The sequence below is a fragment of the Tasmannia lanceolata genome, unplaced genomic scaffold, assembly GCF_043159265.1.
Source record: "Tasmannia lanceolata isolate RefF3 unplaced genomic scaffold, GAP_Taslan_0.1 ptg000020l, whole genome shotgun sequence".
Taxonomy (NCBI): Eukaryota; Viridiplantae; Streptophyta; class Magnoliopsida; order Canellales; family Winteraceae; genus Tasmannia; species Tasmannia lanceolata.
The window spans coordinates 26,701,192-26,721,254 of record NW_027518697.1 but is presented as its reverse complement, the minus strand read 5'-3'; the positions used below and the strand labels follow the sequence as shown (position 1 = coordinate 26,721,254).

General features: G+C 36.4%; 1 protein-coding gene across 4 annotated transcripts in view; it reads left to right on the top strand.

Moving 5' to 3' along the window:
- The window catches only part of LOC143854295 (kinesin-like protein KIN-UA), a 107,796-nt gene that overhangs the window by 43,099 nt on the left and 44,634 nt on the right, over nt 1-20,063 (top strand). For 3 of the 4 annotated variants that reach the window (XM_077364176.1, XM_077364175.1, XM_077364173.1), the window contains 3 exons: nt 2,221-2,433; nt 5,939-6,061; nt 17,212-17,394. In XM_077364176.1, the coding sequence (XP_077220291.1) occupies nt 2,221-2,433; nt 5,939-6,061; nt 17,212-17,394 (519 nt within the window). The remainder of the gene's footprint in view (nt 1-2,220; nt 2,434-5,938; nt 6,062-17,211; nt 17,395-20,063) is intronic. The other variant, XM_077364174.1, reaches the window with a different exon arrangement.

Sequence of the window (20,063 nt, the reverse complement as noted above, 5' to 3'; positions counted from 1 at the left end):
TTATCATTTGACACATAACAAAGATCCTCCAACTCACCAATACACACAACATTACTTTACATTAACATACTTTCACACATCACTCTTTTATATTAAATCCTTCCAAAAAACAAGGTTTTTAAACAAAATTCAAGCTCATTATTGCTGATTTTTTTTTTATCAAAACGACATCCAAACACCCTCATGTCTTCCATATAGCTTCACAAACATAATTCATAACATAATTATGCCAAAAAAAATCCTCCAAAACTGCCCTTTAAAACCTATTTTTACATGCTGATTTATTTAAAAACCAATCCAAAATTCACATACGATTCACTGCTAGACCAATAGCCTTTTGGAAAATCATACGTACACCACTCACTACAAACACATACCTATATCTTAAATTAGGATTTTACCTTAAACCCTAAAGAGATTACCCAAAATTCCCTTTTCTTGATTCAAGAAACTCATATTTTTCACAGAAACCCTAAAATACAAATCAGAACTAACATTAAAATTCAAAAGGTACCAAATTAGGGCACTTACGTGTGAAGAAGACCAAATTTCGGAGAACCCCTAGCTTATTCCCTTTTCTTCTTCTCTTTCTCTCTTTCTTTACTTTCTTTTCCTCATTTTCTCTTCTTTTCGTTTCTTCCACTCTCTCTCTCTCTCTCTCTCAGTCTCTTTTTTTTCAAGTCCTCTCTCTTGGACTCTTTCTCTCTCTAACTCTCGCCTCCCTCTCTCTCTCTCTCTACTTTTTATTACGATGACTCTCTCTCTCTTAGTCGGTTAGGTGGGAAGGGCCCACTAGAGGCATGTGTGTGTGGGTCTCATTATCAGTGGGTTTAAGTGGTTTCTAAAAAAAACGAGTGCCAATACCAAAAGCTTAAGTAATTTCAAAAAATCAAATAAAAGAAAAAGGGTGTCCTTATCAATTTGTTAAGTGATTTAATTAGGGTGTAAATTTTAATTCAAAACGAAGAAAAAAATGGTCGTTACACCAACCCAAAAAGTGGGGCCACATGTGCCACGTGTAGGGCAACCCTAAAAAGAAGGGCCACACATGAGGGGGAGTGTTAAAGTTTAAAAGATTAAATAACACCATCTCACCCGAGAGTCCATTATCAAATCCGCTCGCTCGTGTTCAATTCTGGTTTCTGTTCAAGTAAACAAATATGACATGTTTACAGGAGTCTATCCATCGCATATATGCTTCAAGGGACATCATGGCATAGCCGTCGAGGTGAAGTAGGGACCTCAAAGATCGAATGGAACGATATATAGACAAGTAAATCCCTCATTAGTAGTTTTACAGTTACTAAAACCTCGATGAACCATGCCATATAATATATTTTTTCAAGTTCATCTAACATTTAAAATTTTCCTTCCACTTTTTCTGTATTTAATGTTTGTTTTTTGTTTTCTTTCCTTCTCTCTCTTTTTATATGTCTGTGTGTGTGTGTGTGTGTATTTATGAAAAATTTGAGGATGAAGGGTTGAGGCCATAGAATTTTTATTAAGAGAGTCGGAGCGGGAGGTCGATGTTCTAGAGTCGAGGCATTAGGGATTTTATTAAAAGAGTATGAGTCGTGCTTTCATATAAAAAATAGTTATGAAGGAAACACGTTTAAAGGGAAAATATACAGGGTTCGCATTTTAAAAGAGACAATGATGAGTCGGATTTGCCCGAAAAAATAGGATTCGTGCAGGACATGGCTACGGCAAGAATCTAGGTTGTCCCACATGAATCCATGTCCGATTCGCGTGTGGAGACGTGTCGACATGGATTCAGCATAGGGGGGCAAAGAATTCATGCAACACAGCTTGGAATATTGGAATTCTCCTTAACAGTAACGACTAGTCATAGAATACCATTAAAGCTTTAGGAGATAGATGTGAACTTCTCATAAGTATGCTAGATCTGGGATCTGTACGCTAATCACGGATTGTTTTTGTAATTTACATTTCTTATTATTTTGTTTCTAAATGTTCTACAAGGGAAGTTATGTTTTGTGTTTAGGATCATGAATGCCATTTTATTATTTTCCATTTTATATATACATGTACTGCTTTTCACTAGTTAATAGTAATTGATTTAGGTGTTTTGAGCTGCACCTCTTTAATTACTATTTTGTTTGTTTAAAAAAGTCAAGTCCCCCTGTTTAAAATCATTCATAGACATCTTTTCAATAATCCTGTGCAGCTCAGAAATCGCCTTGTGTCCATTCTTTGCAGGCAATGAAAGTAATAAACATGGTCAATCTTAAAGAAGAATTTGATTATGAAAGTCTATGTCGGAAACTTGAACATCAAGTAGACTCTCTTACTGCAGATATGGAGAGGCAGCGACAGTTGAGAGATAAAGACATAGAACAGATAGAGAAAAAGCTCAAAGAGTGTCAAAACTCCTTTGGTGAATCAGAAAAGAGTTTTTCGGCAAAGTGTCAGGTAATTTGTTCTCGTAATGGACATTCTCCATGTCCTATTATGTATATTAGACTGATTAGAAGTTAATTTTTATCCATAGCAATGTAAAGTTCTGGATCTCCTGCAAGGTGGTTGTTATTTCTAGATATGTTTTCATAGTACATTTTGAATTCATGCTTAAGTTTGGCCTTAAAATTTTGTCAAAAAATTCATAAACTTTCCATTCAATTAGTTTATTGGTGAAGGTCCAATACGTTTGTTAGTGTAAAGTGATACAACATAAAATTTGTAGTAATGATTAGGAAATGCGTAGTATCTAAAACTCGATTTGACTTATATAAATAATGTATTTCTACTACTTTCTGCAATATAAGTCACAACCCAGAAAACAAGCTGAAGCACTCGACCATTACTTACTGAAAAGATGGAGTCAAGTATATTGTATGCAGTTCCAGGAAAGAGACTCAGCCAATACAACCACCTATACACTTGGAGCCTTTAGAGGCAAATTCGATTTTTTTACGTGCTGCAATTCATCATAATCCAACAGTAAATTTAGGCACCTTAGCACTATTTGATATATATATATATATATATATATATATATATATGAGGAAACTGTTGGTGAGCTTAAGCTCACCAAACTTATGGTGAGCTAGCTTGCCCAATCACAAGGGACTTTCAAATGAATGGTTTGGATCATCCTAACAAAGTGGGCCCCCATGTGATTGGGCAAGCTAGCTCACCAACAGTTTCCTCTCTCTCTCTCTCTCTCTATATATATATATATTTTTTTTTTTTTTTTTAAAAAACTTTCTCCACATATAGGGCAAACCATGGTTGCCAGAAACTCCTTGGGCAGGTGGGAAACCAGTTTCCCCTAAAACGCGTTAAACGTGTTTCGGAAACGTTTCCGAAACATGATAAAAAAATTGGAGATATGTCTCCGAAATACATGGGAAACATATGTGAAACTTTTATAGATCATGTGTGAAACGCGTGATAAACGAATGTATCACTCGTACAAAATGCATGTGAAACGGTAGGAAACATGTGTGGTACTTACGAAAATTATTTTGGAAAAACACATCAAAAATTGTGGAATAGAAATTAAAAAAGAAAACAATAGCATATATTATAAATGGAAATAAGAAAAATTCAAATAGAATTTTGAAATTAACAAAATTTAAATCTACAAAACCACGTATTTCATATTTTCCTTGTGTTTCATGTGTGTGTTTTCTATTGTTTCTAAAACGCTTCTAATGCGTTTCCTAAGCCGTTTCTCATACGATTTTCGATTGTTTTCTCATTTCTCGTTGCCCCTATATTTTTCCCACACGTTTTCCGTTTCGTTTCCCGAATTCGTTTCCAACCCTGGTAACTATGGGGCAAACTGACACTGGGGAATGTCTAATTTTAGCAGTCCCCTCTTTTGGATTATTTCTCCTCATCTCCAATTTGTTATTCCTTCTTGAGCTTTGTTTCTCATTTGGTGAATCTAGGACTGTTTGAGAACCATATTACTCCGGACTCTGGAGTATAGTTGAAATAATTAGATTTTCAATGAAGGTTTAACCAGTCTATTGTCTAATCAACTTATTTAGAACAATCTTAAGAGGAAGCTCACGTTGTTTTCTCACAAACTACTAGTAATGTACACTAGTCTTCGCTCCTTCACAAAGTGATTCCTTAATCCTTATCAAGATGCTATATGGCATGAGATCAGTAAAAAATCGAAAGACATAAGATGCCGGAGAACTTAAAGAAAAATCGTATTCCGTATGTTTTATAATGTTTTTGATCGTCAACTAGCCAGGTAGCAAATTTGTCAATTCGCCTGGACAACCTTATCAACTTTTTTTACTTTCAATTCGCCCCTTCTTTTTTTCATTTTGAAAATTAATTATTTTTTCTTTTTCTGTTAGAAAATCTTTAAAGGATAGGGAAAAACTATGTCTTCAAAAAAATAATATGTATCTTATATTGCATGCTAGCTCTATTTTTTTCTATGTGAGTTATTCCTTCTTGGTCTACTGATTAACGGAGTATCTTTTTTCATTTCTAAAACTGATTATCTTATTTATTTTTATTACAAAAATCCTTTGTATTTCCATCATTATATTGTTCTCAATTATATTATACGTTTTTTATACAATTAATGAATGAAGTTTGGCTATAGTTTTTTGTTTAGTTGATGCATATGTGTTTCTGATTGTATTAATTTTAGTTTAGAATGGACCATACTATTCCAGACATGCACGACAACGCATGTCATTAGATGACATGGTTCCGTTTCCTTGGTGACTGACATGCATACCGAAACTGAATTTAAAACCTTGCATATAACCAGAGTAACTACCTCACAAAAAATTCATTACAATCCTCATAGAAGCTTCGTAAATACCCACAGAAAGGCTCCAAAGTAGCCCACAATAGCCCACATAAAGGCTACAGAGTCATCTGAAATGACCCACACAATATAAGAGCTCTGAAAGGTGCAACAGGCCAACGAACAGGTCTAAGTCAAAGTAGTTCATAGACCTTCTATACAGCTGTGCAAGGAACCTGAATAGATTGCAAGAACACATTTCACAACAATCCACTCTTGATGAACATGGAGCCCTCACACTACGATTAGAGAGAGCACAATAGCCGCACTGCAAAAATGTATTGAAGATAGTAATGCATGATACAAGAAAGAATCTGATTCGCTCCATTGATCATAAGAATTCAAATAAGCTGATTTGATAATTGTTTGGTTGCAATAAGAATTCTTGCCGCATGACTCCTATCTTAGTTTGAAGCTGATGAAGATTGGTCTTTCGTAAGATTCTAAATAAAGTTGGTCTGCAGATATATTGTATTAGCAGATGAACATCAGTTCCACTTTTAGTATTTCAATTTATATGAGACACAGGACAAGGAGTTGATGAAGAAGAGAAGGAGCATAAATGCAGAATAGATCAACTTCCTAAGAAGCCAAAAGAGCAAAATTGATGATATATTGTGACTCTACACAAGGTAAACACAACAAGCAGGAGCGAAATGGTGTGGGCTTGAATTGGATGGTTGGTTCTGTTTTAATTTTAAAGAGTACTATTTGGTTTAAGAAATTATATTTCGGATTTTATAGTTTGGTTGGTCCTAGATGGGAATTTAATTTCTTGTGGGAAGAGTTAGGGTTTTAGAGCCGGTTTATGGTTTGTAGGCACAATTGTCAGAGTCCTGTGCAATCAACTTTCAGCTCTTGAAGCTTGACGTTTTGAACAGAAAATTTTCTCATAGTTTTCTCTTTTTGCTCGTGTCAATTTCTTATGAGCATGGTTAGCTGTAGTTGGTAGTTTTAAATATATTCTACCCTAATTCATGTCACTATGAATGTTGTAGCCTGTAGGTTTCTCTCCATCAGACCATTTGTGCTGTATTCATTTTCAAATTAGTGCAAATTAGATAGCTTGATTATAAGATTTTACTTGATCAAACACGCATCCTCTGGTTTCGTACTAATTATCCTTTTTTGCAGTTGTTAGAGGAAGAGAATATTCGTTTGGAAATGGAGATTAAAAATATGATCGAAACACTTAATCTTGAAAAGGATCGGAACAATTTGTTGAGTGGTGAAGTTGCGCGCATGGAACAGAACAAGGTTGTTACATTCTGGCGGCGTTCAGTTTGGTATTTGTTTTTCTTATATTTTCTATCTAAATTGAGCACTAGGTGACCATTCTTAAATATTTAGCTAAGCAGATGCAATTTATACTTCTTCTTTTGTCATATCCATCTTGATTTTATATTATTATTCTTAGTCTTTCTTCATGTGACATTGACAATGATAGATAGCATGGTCTAAACTATATCCTATATAGGATTGGCAACTTTTTTTTTTCTCTATTAAAGTCTTGAAAAATGTATTAAATGCTTATATGATTTCTTCAGGCACTCTCAAACAAAGGCCCCATGATCTTATTTGTTAATATTGTGAGTAAAACTAATTTGAGACTAAATACCTGATTCTTTAGATTCATTCAATATAAGCAAATTTGTTACATATGTTAAGTTTGTTTAGGTTGATTTATATTTATAGTTTACTGCAACTCTGTTACTTTTAAGTTTTTATTGTTAGATAACTACATGGTGGAAGAGAAAGAGAGAGATGATGAGAGAAAAAGAGAGAGAGAGAAAGTGTGAGAGAGTTAAAGCCCTCTCCACACGAAAACATACATACATATATACATATATATATATATATATATATATACATACATATATATATATATATATATATATTTGTATATATTACACTGGCCAAAATACCCTTAATGAGGTGCGTCTAACACTCCCTTTCAAGCTGGAATGTATATATCATACATTCCGTGCTTGTTACAAGCATCCTTTAGCCTAGCAAGCCCTAATGGTTTAGTGAACACATCGGCATGCTAATCTGTTGATCGAGTGAACATAGTGCATATTTCGCGTTTCTGAATTCTTTGATGAATAAAATGGCAATCTACCTCAATGTGTTTGGTTCGCTCATGAAAGACTGGGTTATTGGCAATATGAATCGCAGACATATAATCATAATATAACCGTGCTGGTTTTGAAGATGAGATTCCAATCTCGGATAGAAAGGAGCGTAACCAAATCAGTTCTCCACTCGTATACGACATAGCCCTGTACTCTGCTTCTGCACTAGATCTGGACACAATGTCTTGCTTCTTACTTCTCCATGAGACCATATGACCGCCAACGAAGGTACAATAACCAGTTGTAGATCTTCTGTCTGCAAGAGACCTTGCCCAATCTGCATCAGTATATCCCTTTACTCTTTCGTGATCATTTTTCTTGAAGCACAATCCTTTTCATCGGGTACTCTTCAAGTACTTGCTGATCTGAATTATTACTGCTCAATGGGATGTGCGAGGAGAATTCATAAATTGGCTAACAACTCCTACAACATACGAGACATCAGGGCGAGTAACTGTCAAATAAATCGGCTTTCCAACAAGTCTCCTGTATCGTCTTGAATTATCTAGCAAGTCTTCCTGATCTGGAAGGAGTTTGACATTAGAATCCATAGGAGTGGATGCGGGTTTCACGCCCATAGAGCTGGTCTCCTCCAATATGTCTAAAGTATACTTTCTTCGTGACAGAGAAAGCCCATAACAAGAATGCGCTAACTCCATGCGAAGAAAATATCTTAGGAATCCCAAGTCTTTAGTGGAAAACTCTCCATGGATGGAAGTCTTTAATCTCCGTATACCAGCTTGGTTATTTCCCGTAATCACAATATCATCCACATAAACTATCAAGAAGATATACCCGACTGTGGACTCATAGCTGAAAATAAAGTGATCAACCATGCACTGTTTCATGCCAAATCACAGAACTGCATCACTAAACCTCTCATCTGGAACATGATAGTGTGATTCATATCTAATAAGTATCATATCTGCAAGGTATAAGCATAGGAAGACTCATGGATGATGCCACGTGACTCAAGAAAATGCTAAAAACCATTACAGGTAGAGAAATACTCTTTGGCATTATCAGTGCATAAGCAAGAAATAGAACCAGTGTTCAAAAACTCGTTGACACGATAAGGAACTAGCCCAATTCAACAAGGATTTTTATTGGTGCGTTCCGCGTTGCGCCACATTCGCATTCCGCGTTTTGCCCTACAGAGTCATAAAAACTCCTTTGACTCTCCCGAGTTATGACCACGTCAACCGCATTCTTTGCCCCGTCTCGACAGGATTTTTCTTGGTGGCGTTCTGCGTCACATCCGCATTTTTAAATGTTGAATAGAATATTTAAATTGATTAGCAATTTCAAAGTAAAAATGACGAAATGCTTTAAAAACTTCAGAATGATCCTTAAGTAGAAACAACCATGTAGCATGCGAGAAATTATTCACAAATACAACAAAATATCGAAAAACCATATAAAGAGCCAGTACGTGAAGGACCCCATACGTCTGAATGAACAAGTTCAACGACAAACAACGAATACCACGTGAAGGAAAAGACACTCGATGGTGCTTTCCCAACTCACAAGGAGAAGGGTGGCCCAAACGATAGTGCTGCTAATAAGCATCAACAGAAGTACAAAGAGCAGCACCAAAAGGGCTCCAATTAAGATAGTATAAGCCACCAATCTCACGAACCAAACCAATCCTCATCCTAGTCTTCAGATCCTGAAAGGTGCAATAAGAGGGAAAGAAAGTAACAAAACAATTTAAAATTGACGACAGTTTAGAGTTTTTGTCAATTGACGCACAGACAATAGACTAAGAGGAAATGAAGGAACATAAAGAGCAGAAGATAAACAAAGGCCATTAGAGATGGAGACGACACCAACCTTAGAGACAGGTGATGTAGTTCCATCTGCTAATGTAATAGAATGAGGGGCACTAGAATGGGCGAACTGGAAAGAAGTAAGGGGATTAAAATTACCAGTTATGTGATGAGATGCTTCTGAATCAATGAGCCTTGATCCAGAAGCAGATCCAAAAATAAAATAAGATGAACTACTTGGATGGCCAGATGTGGCAGTGGGCTGCTTGCCTCTATCACGTAGGCGGACAAGCTCCTCATATTTAGCGTAATTGACAAGCATAGAGTCTGTAGAGGCCGATGTAGCAGGTGCAACAAGAGCAAGGTGGGAACCATCACAAGCAACAACAGAAGAGGTAGTAGAGCGGAATGGGCGAAGCTTTGGATGTAAATCATAATAGTAGTCAACACTGTGGCTATCCATATGACAGTGGGTACAATATTGAGACCCATGACTATGACCTCCCTCCTGAATCATGACCACGTCCACGATTCATAACAACAACCGTCGGTAACCACGAGAATAATGCCAAGAACAACTAACAGCAAACAACCTCCAATACACGCGAAGGCAACATTATCAGCCGGACAATAGGAGTCTCATAAAACACAAAGTTGCAAAGAACATCATCATACAACCAATAATCATCAAGGACAGAACAAATGGCAACCAACGAGCAGCCAACAATGAGCAACACCACCACCACAATAATCACCACTAACCAACAACCAACAATTACAAAAAAAAACCACCACCGACAACACTAACAATAATCACAACCAACCAACGACCACCAAGAACCACACAACCAACGATCACCAAGCAGCATCAACCAATCCAAAATCATCGAGAATCACAAACAAATCCACAACCAACACCACCAACAACAATTACCAACAATAATCGTAACCACCCAACAATCACAAATAACCAAAACCACTATCAACAATTATCAACCAATCCACCGCCAATACTGAGCACCGAGCACCACTAACAACCAAGCGTCGAAGCAACAAACCACCAAAGAACCACCAAGATCATAAAATCAAATCACTAACAACAAATCAACATAGATCCACCACGAGATCATCAATAGAAGACCCAACAAATGATGTCACCACCAGAACCTTCTACAAACCAATCACCCCCAACAACACAAGTAATGAGAAACAATCGATCACTACCAGAGGCAACAAAAAATTCTCTCAGACATTTCATCAAACAATTGGCATGCATTTATATCCAGTAAATCCACCACGGATAATCGCCAATAAAGCCATGATGCAGGACAATACATAATTTAGGGAAAATCCTACACTCCTAGTGGGATTAAGACTTTCGGACAATTTAGGGCTTACGCGGAAAACTAAAAGAACACTTAACAACTTACCTAGGGCCGAATTAACGCCTAATTAATCTATTGGCAGCAGTAATAATGAGACTTAAATAGCATAAGTAATTGTAAAGATAGTAATTAAGTATGAACTAAACCTTATACAAATCAATCAAAGCGATAAGGATTCGTTAGATGAATAGTCTGAAACTAGGCCTATGCATGCAACCAATTAAAAGAACTAAAAGCTAATGCAAGTACCAATGAAATAGATGTCACACAAGCATGACAATAATAATATCCAATGAACAAAAAAAAAAAAAATGTCCAGTAGCAGTAAAAGGCTCAAAACGGTCCAATTTTGGGTTGTAGGGGTATTTTGGTAATTTGGCAGATCTGGGATTTTGGTTTCATACTGCTGTCCAAATCTTAAGTTAAGGTTTAGAAGGTAAAAGAAAGGTAATTCTAGGGTTTAGGTTATGATTTGATGGTAGATTTAGGCTATGGATCTTTAAAAAGGGTTTCCGGGCTTGAAAAGGGTGCAAATTTTCAATAAGGCTCAAAAGGGGTTTAAAGTTAGGGTTCATGAGTGTTTAGGCTGAGGTTTTATCATAAAAACAATCCCTCAAAAATCATAACAAGATCTTAGAGAACAAGGGAGATCTATGGATTTTGGATTTTCTAGCTTTTGGGTTTAAGAACAAAGAAAATAGAAAATCTGATTTACTAACCTTGTTTGTGTTGATTTGATTGAAGAAATAGAAGATAATAGATGAGAGGAGATGCGAGAAGAATGGCTTCAAGCCACCAAGAGGAGAGGAGAAGAGAAGAAGAATTCCAAGCCACAATAGCTCTCACAAAAATTCTCAATTCTATTCAATGTTCCAAAGTCTTTTACATTGCTTTCATAATATGTATTTATAAGAAAAGAAACCTTAGAAGATAACCTAAAGTTAAAAACTAATCTCAACCATTCATCTAATCTAAAGCAAGGCTAAATAAAGAAAAAACTTACCTAAAATAGTAATCCCGTAATAGACCTTTACCAGTTCCTAAAAAATACTCATAACTTGCTCAAAACACATCCAAATCATGTGATCTTGGGCTCGTTAGATAGTTAATTGAAAAACCTTTCTAATGATACAAAAAACACGCTAAACGGATGAGATTTGATGCCTACAAAGTAGGATACAAATAAAATGACGAAAATAGAAAGTAAATAATAAAAAAAAGTCGCCAATGTCTGTTGCTCATGCTAGAGTCCCCACCATCAGTTTCGTCCACGTCTACGCTTGTAAACCTTGAATCCATACCCATTGTTGATGTCCCCATTATTTCTCCCCGGCTTGGAAAAATTCACCTCCGGTGAATTAAATTGCTCGTACTACTCTAACAAATCTGGATCAACCTCCTGAAGCTCCTCAACTGTAATCCAGGAATCGTCGCTATCTGGTCGTCCCCGCCATCTGACTAAGAACTTTCTAATTCCTCCAGCGTGATTGGAGACAATCTTCTCATCCAAGATGTCTTCTACTACTTTTCTTTTCTCAAATCTGGGTATTGGCGGGGTAGATGAAGGTAGTACTGAAATGGGTGGAGATTGGGCATATTTGGGGTTATCAAATGCAGAAAAGGGTTCATGATATGGTGAAAGGTCTTCAACATTGAAAGTATTACTAATTCCCATGTCAGGTGGTAAATCTAAAACATTGGCATTAGCACTAATCTTTTTAATTATTTTAAAAGGTGTTGTGCCACGAGCATGTAGTTTGCTAACTACACGTTTACCATAACGTTCAGGCCTAATTCTTACCATTACCATATCACATTCTTTAAATTCTTGTAGCGTTCGATGTACATCTGCATAAAATTTGTAAGATTCATTACTAATTATAATCTTTCTTCTTATTTCTGCATGTAATTCTCGAATGTGCTGCGAAAAGACTCGGCAGACTTGGAAACTCTAGAATTGGCACTAGCTACAGCAGGAATAAGGTCACCTGGTTTCCTAGGGGAATAGCCTGTGATAATCTGACAAGGGTAAAAACCTGTACTACGGTTCATAGAACTATTATAGGCAAACTCAGCTTGAGGTAGAACTCTATCCCAACTAGATATGTGGTCACCAATAAGACACCTAAGGAGGTTCCCTAGACTCCTATTAATGACTTCCCCTGTTTGGGGATGATATGCAGTAGAGAATTTTAACTCTGTTCCCATCATTTTCTGAGAGTTAAAATATATGAGAGCTTGATGGTTGGAGTATAACACAAACTCTTGTGGTAGCAGATAGTGTCTCAAATGCCGCAAAGCCTGAACTACTGCATAAAATTCTCTCATAAGTGGTATACTTTTGCTTAGCCTCATTGAGTTTTTCACTAAAATAGGCAATTGGGTGTCCCTCTTGACTTAGAACACCACCAATTCCGACACCAGATGCGTCACATGCAACCTCAAATACCTTAGAAAAGTCTGGTAGGCGCAATACTGGGGCCTCAGTCATGAGCTTCTTAACTTCTTGAAATGCTTTCGTGGCACTCTTGGTCCACTTGAACTCCCCTTTTTTTATGCAATCCGTCACGGGAGCCATAATGGAACTGTACCCTTTAATGAACCACCGATAGAATGTTGCCAATCCATGGAAGCTTCGAACCTCATGAATATTAGTGGGTTCTGGCCACTCAACAATTGCTCTAAACTTCTCAGGATCAACTTCCACACCCTCATCTGAGACGACAAACCCAAGAAATATAACTTGATTGCTGAAGAACATGCATTTCTTCAGGTTTGCGTACAGTTTCTCTCTCTTGAGTGTTTCAAATACTTATCGAAGATGTGACAAGTGGGCAATTTTGGTTTTACTATAGATTAAGATATCATCAGAGTAAACAACCAAAAACTTGCCAATAAATGGTCTAAGCACGTGTGTCATTACTCTCATGAATGTGCTTGGTGCATTTGTTAAGCCAAAAGGCATAACTAACTATTCATATTGACCATCCTTTGTCTTAAAGGCGGTCTTCCACTCTTCACGAACTCGAACTCTAATTTGGTGATACCCGCTTTTAAGATCAATCTTAGAGAAGATGGTGGAACCAGCCATCATGTCAAGCATATCATCAAGTCTAGGAATTGGAAATCGATACTTGATAGTTATCTTATTTATGGCTCGACTATCGATGCACATGCGCCAATTTCCATCCTTTTTTGGCGTAAGCAATGCGGGTATCGCACATGGACTCATGCTTTCTCGAATCAAGCCTTTACTCAAAATTTCATCCACTTGCCTCTTTAACTCGGCATGTTCTTTGGGGTTCATGCTATAGTGGGGCAAGTTCGGCAAAGAGGATCCAGGAACTAGATCAATGGCATGCTGAATGTCTTGCATATGTGGTAGTTCATCTGGTAGTTCCACAGGAAATAATTCCTCATATTCTTTCATTAACGGCTTCACCTCAGGAGGAATTTCAATAACAACCTCATTTTAGAGGACACAATCCTCTTTTCCCACTAGAGCGTAAATCTTTTTCAGACTCTTTACACTCTCTTTCAAAATCCTTTTGATTAAGACTACCTAAGGGTTTCTTGGACTTTCTAGTGGAAGGAACGTCCTTCTTTTCAGCCACTTTGAATGGTTGCGGTGGGCATGGCTGCAAAGTAATTTTCTTGCCTTTGTGCTCAAATGAATGTGTTGGATTTCCCCTTAATGCACAACATCTCTGTCATACAACCACGGTCGTCCTAGTAGAATGTGAGCAACATTCATATCAACTACATCACACCAGATTGTGTCGGTGTATGATAAGAATTGAAGGGGCACACGACATTTCTGGGTAACCGGAATGGTTGACTGATCAACCCAAGCAACTTTGGATGGATTTGGGTGTGGCTCGGGTTTAAGTTCCATTCGGCTAACTCCATTGGGAGAAACTACATTCATACAACTTCCACTATCAATGATAACTCTACAGTTCTTGCCTTGGTGTTTAGTGAAAGTGTATTCTTCTCCAGTCCTCATCCGCCTTTGGTTGTGTGATCATACATCTCATCAAGCCAACCCTGTTCGAATTTTCTTCTGCTTCTAATTCTTCTTCCTCAGTAATATAGCCGCCGGACACATAATTTTCTTCAATCGACGTCTCATTACCGGATGTCATTGTGTGGTAATCCTTACCACTACTAGTGGGCATGCAAAGGGAAACTAAACACAAATTTGGACTCTTTTTTTTTTAACACCCTAAAAGGATTCCTAAAAAAAATTACTCTGTGCTCTGATACCAAGTTGATGTGGACAATACCTAATTTAGGGAAAATCCTACACTCCTAGTGGGATTGAGACTTTAGGACAATTTAGGGCTTACGCAGAAAACTAAAAGAACACTTAACAACTTACCTAGGGCCGAATTAATGCCTAATTAATCTATTGGCAGCAATAATAATGAGACTTAAATAGCATAAATAATTGTAAAGATTGTAATTAAGCATGAACTAAACCTTATACAAATCAATCAAAGCGATAAGGATTCGTTAGATGAATTGATAAAGAAAGATTAGTCCGAAACTAGGCCTACGCATGCAACCGATTAAAAGAACTAAAAGCTAATGCAAGTATCAATGAAATCATCACACAAGCATGAAAATAATAATATCCAATGAAGAAAAACAAAAAAAAAATGTCCAGCAGCAGTAAAAGGCTCAAAACGGTCCAGTTTTGGGTTGTAGGGGTATTTTGGTAATTTGGAAGATCTGGGATTTTAGTTTAGTACTGCTGTCGAAATCTTAGATTAAGGTTTAGAATGTAGAAGAAAGGTAATTCTAGGGTTTAGGTTATGATTTGATAGCAGATTTAGGCTATGAATCTTTAAAAAGGGTTTCCGAGCTTGAAAAGGGTGCAAATTTTCATTAACGCTAAAAAAGGGTTTAAAGTTAGGGTTCATGGATGTTTAGGCTGAGGTTTAATCATAAAAAAAATCCCTCAAAATCTCATAACAAGATCTTGGAGAACATGGGAGATCTATGGATTTTGGGTTTTCTAGTTTTAGAGTTCAAGAACAAAGAAAATAGAAAATCTGATTTACTAACCTTGTTTGTGTTGATTTGATTGAAGAAATAGAAGATAATTTATGAGGGGAGATGAGAGAAGAATAGCTCCAAGCCACCAAGAGGAGAAGAAAAGAAGTCCAAGCCACAATAGCTCTCACAAAAATTCTCAATTCTATTCAATATTCCAAAGTCTTTTACATTGCTTTCATAAGATGTATTTGTAAGAAAAGAAACCCTAGAAGATAACCTAAAGTTAAAAACTAATCTCAACCATTCATCTAATTTAAAGCAAAGTTAAATAAAGATAAACTTACCTAAAATAGTAATCCCGTAATAGACCTATACTACTTAAAAACACTCATAACTTGCTCAAAACACATCCAAATCATGTGATCTTAGGCCCGTTAGATAGTTAATTGAAAAACATTTCTAATAATACCAAAAACAAGCCAAACGGATGAGATTTGATGCCTAAAAAGTATGCTACAAATAAAATGACGAAAATAGAAAGTAAATAATAAAAAAAAAGATGCAAATGTCTGTGGCCCATGCTAGAGTCCCCACTATCAGTCTCGTCCACGTCTACGCTTGTAAACCTTGAATGCATGCCCATTGTTGATGTCCCCATCAAGCCACCAACAATAATCATCCACAACCAACAACACAATCACCACCACTAACAAATTGACCAACAACAACATACAATTATCGAAGACACCACCAAATTCACCAACATATTACAGTCGAAGACACCAAGACATGGTTCCGGGACAAATAAAGAGGCAAGGATGCCCCAAAAACATAGAAGAAAGGGAGTAGAACCACCAACTAACGTCCCGGAACCAACTATGTAAAAATAAAAATAGAAGAAACCAGCTTAGAACATGAAGAAAATAGGATTTATGGACTGATTTGAGATGAAAAGAAGATTTAGGGATTGATTTGAGAAAAAACTTGACAAAATCATGGGGTTTAAAATGGGGTTGGATGGTGCGAAAAATAAAAAAATATGGTTGGATCGTGCGATTGGAAGAAACAAGTTAGGCGTAGGGTTGAGGAGAGGGGTGCTTGTTAGGGTTAGGGTTGAGGCAGCAAGAGGTGCGTTGAGAAGAGGGCGTGCGAGTGGGTTGGGTTAAGGTTGAGGCAGCAAGAGGTGCGATTGAGAAGAAGAGTGGGTTATGGTTAGGTTTCTTCAAGGATGAGAGGTTTGATCTTACCTTGAAGCTCTAATACCATGTTAGATGACTACATGGTGGAAGAGAAAGAGAGAGATGATGAGAGAAAGAGAGACAAAGAAAGCGTGAGAGAGTTAAAGCCCTCTCCACACGAAAACATATATATATATATATATATATTACACCGACCAAAATACCCTTGATGAGGTGAGTCTAACATTTACATTAATAGGATGGGGCCAATCATTGATGGTTGCAATTTATGTAATTAAGAACTTCACTATTGTATAGAGCCCCATCATCTATGGTTGCAATTTATGTAATTAAGAGAACATCACTATTATATGAAGCACATGGGGCATGGGGTTTGTCTAACAACCAGTTACTCCAAAAGTTTAAGCTGTTGGAGAAGGTGTTATTTATTCTTTTATACTTTAACAGGGTTGAACTTCAAACTCCTCAATATCCTTACCCCCATTCTTTCTTTCTTCTTTCTTCTATTTTGCTCTTCTTTTTCTCTCTCCCTCTTTACTTTTATTCTTTCTTCCATACAAATTGGATGTGGGTGCATTATTGAAATCATAACATGGTATCAAAGCATGGTTGATCTTGAACAAGATTGAAGAGGTATTTTCATTAGTTTGAAAGCCCTAATTATCCATTCCTATTCTCTTCTATATTTTCTTTTGGGTCTCCCTTCTACTATCAGATCTAAGAAGTTAGACTTTTGCTGCTATCAGTCATTGCATGGTTGATCTATGCATTTGCATGCTTTTGTGTTGCTTCTCACGTTATATTTTTATGGTTTTTCATATATAATGGGAGTCTTATATTCCATAAGTGTTCCACATCTTATTTACCAAAAGCATCAGCCAACGTGATTTCAAGATCTAATGCTATTTTTGTTTTTAGGAGCAGCACCAACATGAAAGTTCTACGTATCAGAAGGTACTTGCAGATACAACTCAGATGTATGAGAAGAAAATTACAGAATTGATTAAGCAAATAGAAAATGAGTACGCCCGTTCCGATGGTGCTCAAGAACAATTGGCTGAAGCAAAGAAAGTTATAAGTGATCAACAAAAATCACTTCAGGTTTATTTAATCTTTTCATCATTTTCTAATTAATGTGAGCCGTTTCTTATTATTATTTTTTTCTTTTCCCTCACTTATATTTTTCAAAGCTGCGTAGTAATTCATGATATTTTTGGATGATAAGTATTCCATGATCATTCTTGCTTTCCATATGCCAAAATCTGTTGAACATTGAATTCCAATCGTTACTTCTCCTGAGTAACTAGAACATTTTCATCTTATAATTATATGCTTGTAAAGGGGACTATACATTCATTTACGAATGCAATTTTGTGTTCCTTGAAATCCTGAATTTGTTTGTCTATGAACAATTTTCCACCTTCATAGGTCTGATCTCTGGATTTTTTTTCATGCCATTCATGGTTCCAGTTTGTGATCTTCACATTTAATGCTTTGTTTTATGTGTAGAATTTGCTCTGTAGTGGATACTATTGTCAGGGACCCTATCACTAGCTTTATTAGTTCTTGAGTATATCACCCTTAACTCACTTATTGGTGTGATAATGTAAAGTTATGTTCACACATACTAAAAAAATGGGCTTTCATGGGTTTCTAAGTCCCCCGTACGATTTCCCATCTCTTCTTCTTCTTCTATTTTCTCTCTTCACCTTGCATGCATCCCTAACTTTCCAATGCTGCCTTCCATTTTGTTCCCCGTGATTGGATTTTATTGTACAACTCAACACAGGTTTGAGTTCAACTTTTGAGTTGTATAGCATGGTTGACGAGTTTGTTTTGGCCGTTTGGCCTTTCTGACATGCCTTTGGGATTTTATTCGTCCATCCTTTTCTACATATAGCCGTCCCCAACTAGTTTAAGACAACGGCTTAGTTGAGTTGAGTTGAGTTGTATCCTTTTCTAAATATAAATATTCACCTACCCTTGGATATTTTGTGGATAACCTAGATAATTCCCAGAGTTCCAAAATCAAAATTAGGCTGATCCTGGAGTGTTTTAGGGAGAATATCTTTCTGAGTTCAAAACAATAATTCCCTCTTATTTTAACAATTTGGAAAAGTGTGTTGGAAGCAAGTAGTTATGGATATATTTTTTTTAAAAAGCAAGTAGTTATGGACTTATGGTTTCTTTTGGAACAATGCACCACTCAGGCTTAGCTCTTTCCAAATGAGAGACAAGAAAGCATAAATATGATTAATCCATGTTACATTGATTTGTTTGAATGGATGACGTACCGGTGTCGGACACGTTGAATTCCATTACTTCATGATTTTCTGTGACACTTAAAAATCTTTTATCTGTTTTTTCTGAATACTCACAACTTTACAATTATCACATGTTTTGTGTTTTATTCATCCTAATAGTAAGTTGTTTATATCGAAATAAAAATTTATATTTACCTATCCAATCAGCATTACTAATATACTGCTTGTTATAACCATATCATTATGGTAAAAAAAAAATTTGAGCATTGATTTAAACTGTTCAGATTTCAGAGAATCTGCGGATCTTTCTTTTTGACGGTTGCCGAATCCGACACTCGTTACCCATGTCAAATTCAGACACTTGTACCCGTATTGATGCAACATAGTGTTTATTCAATTCATAATCTTGTACAATACATTCTTTTCAAAAAAAAAAAAAAAAAATCTTGAACCAAACCCATAAGATGCTTTTTAATTGATAGGTTCTGAGCATTCTGGCATGATGCCATTGATTATAAGTATGTTTGAGGAAGTTCAACATATCCCCACCGTTTGTAAACTGAATGAGATATTCATAATTCCAACATTACCTGGATTAATGATCCATACATGATATTGTAATGTGGTTACCACTGACATTTTTCTTTGTACGATAAACATCCAGTTCAGATTTGATTAACCAATCTTCCACATTGATTGAGTCATAGGAAAATATTTAAAGTCATGACCAATAAGATTCATTTCTACCATTCATCCCAAGTCCTAACAGAAATAAGGAGATTCTGTTTTAAAATCTAACAAGTTGATAATGTTGAAGAAGCCATCACAAAAGCCTATATCTCCAAACAAGTAGACAACTGAAGGGTTAGAAACTCTGCGCAAACATTGATAAGGATGTCCATAAAAAACATCTTTCATCATCCAATAGATCTTAGACAAATCAAAGAAGGTTTAAATGTGAAAATAAACATACACATCTCACCTCAATCTCGATCCTGAACAAAACAATTCATAATCATTCTGTTTGCAAATTCTAGATCTAACAACCCCCTGAAGACACAAATATGAATTACATCCAGATTTGCAATAAAAATACACGATGCATTGTGACACGCACAAGAATTGTAAATTCATCAAAGTCACCATAGACTGTGAACAACCAAGTTCTACGAGCTTTTAGTCTCAACTCAACTCAACTCAACAAAGCCTTTGTCCCAAACTAGTTGGGGATGGCTAAATGAATCCTTTAGAAAAATTTCATGAAGAAGGTGAAAGGAATCTACCTGGCTCTAATCCTGGCTCTAGTTGGGTTCTTCTCTGTGGATCATTTTCTTCCATTCTATCCTATCCAAGGTCATGTTCTCTATTATGTTCCTAGCTATCAAGTCTTTTCTCAGTTGTTTCTACCCAAGTTGTTTTCGGTCTACCCCTACCTCTTTTTACTCCATCAACTTGGCACGAGTCGCCTCTTCTCACTGGAGCATCCAAAGGCCTACGTTGGATATG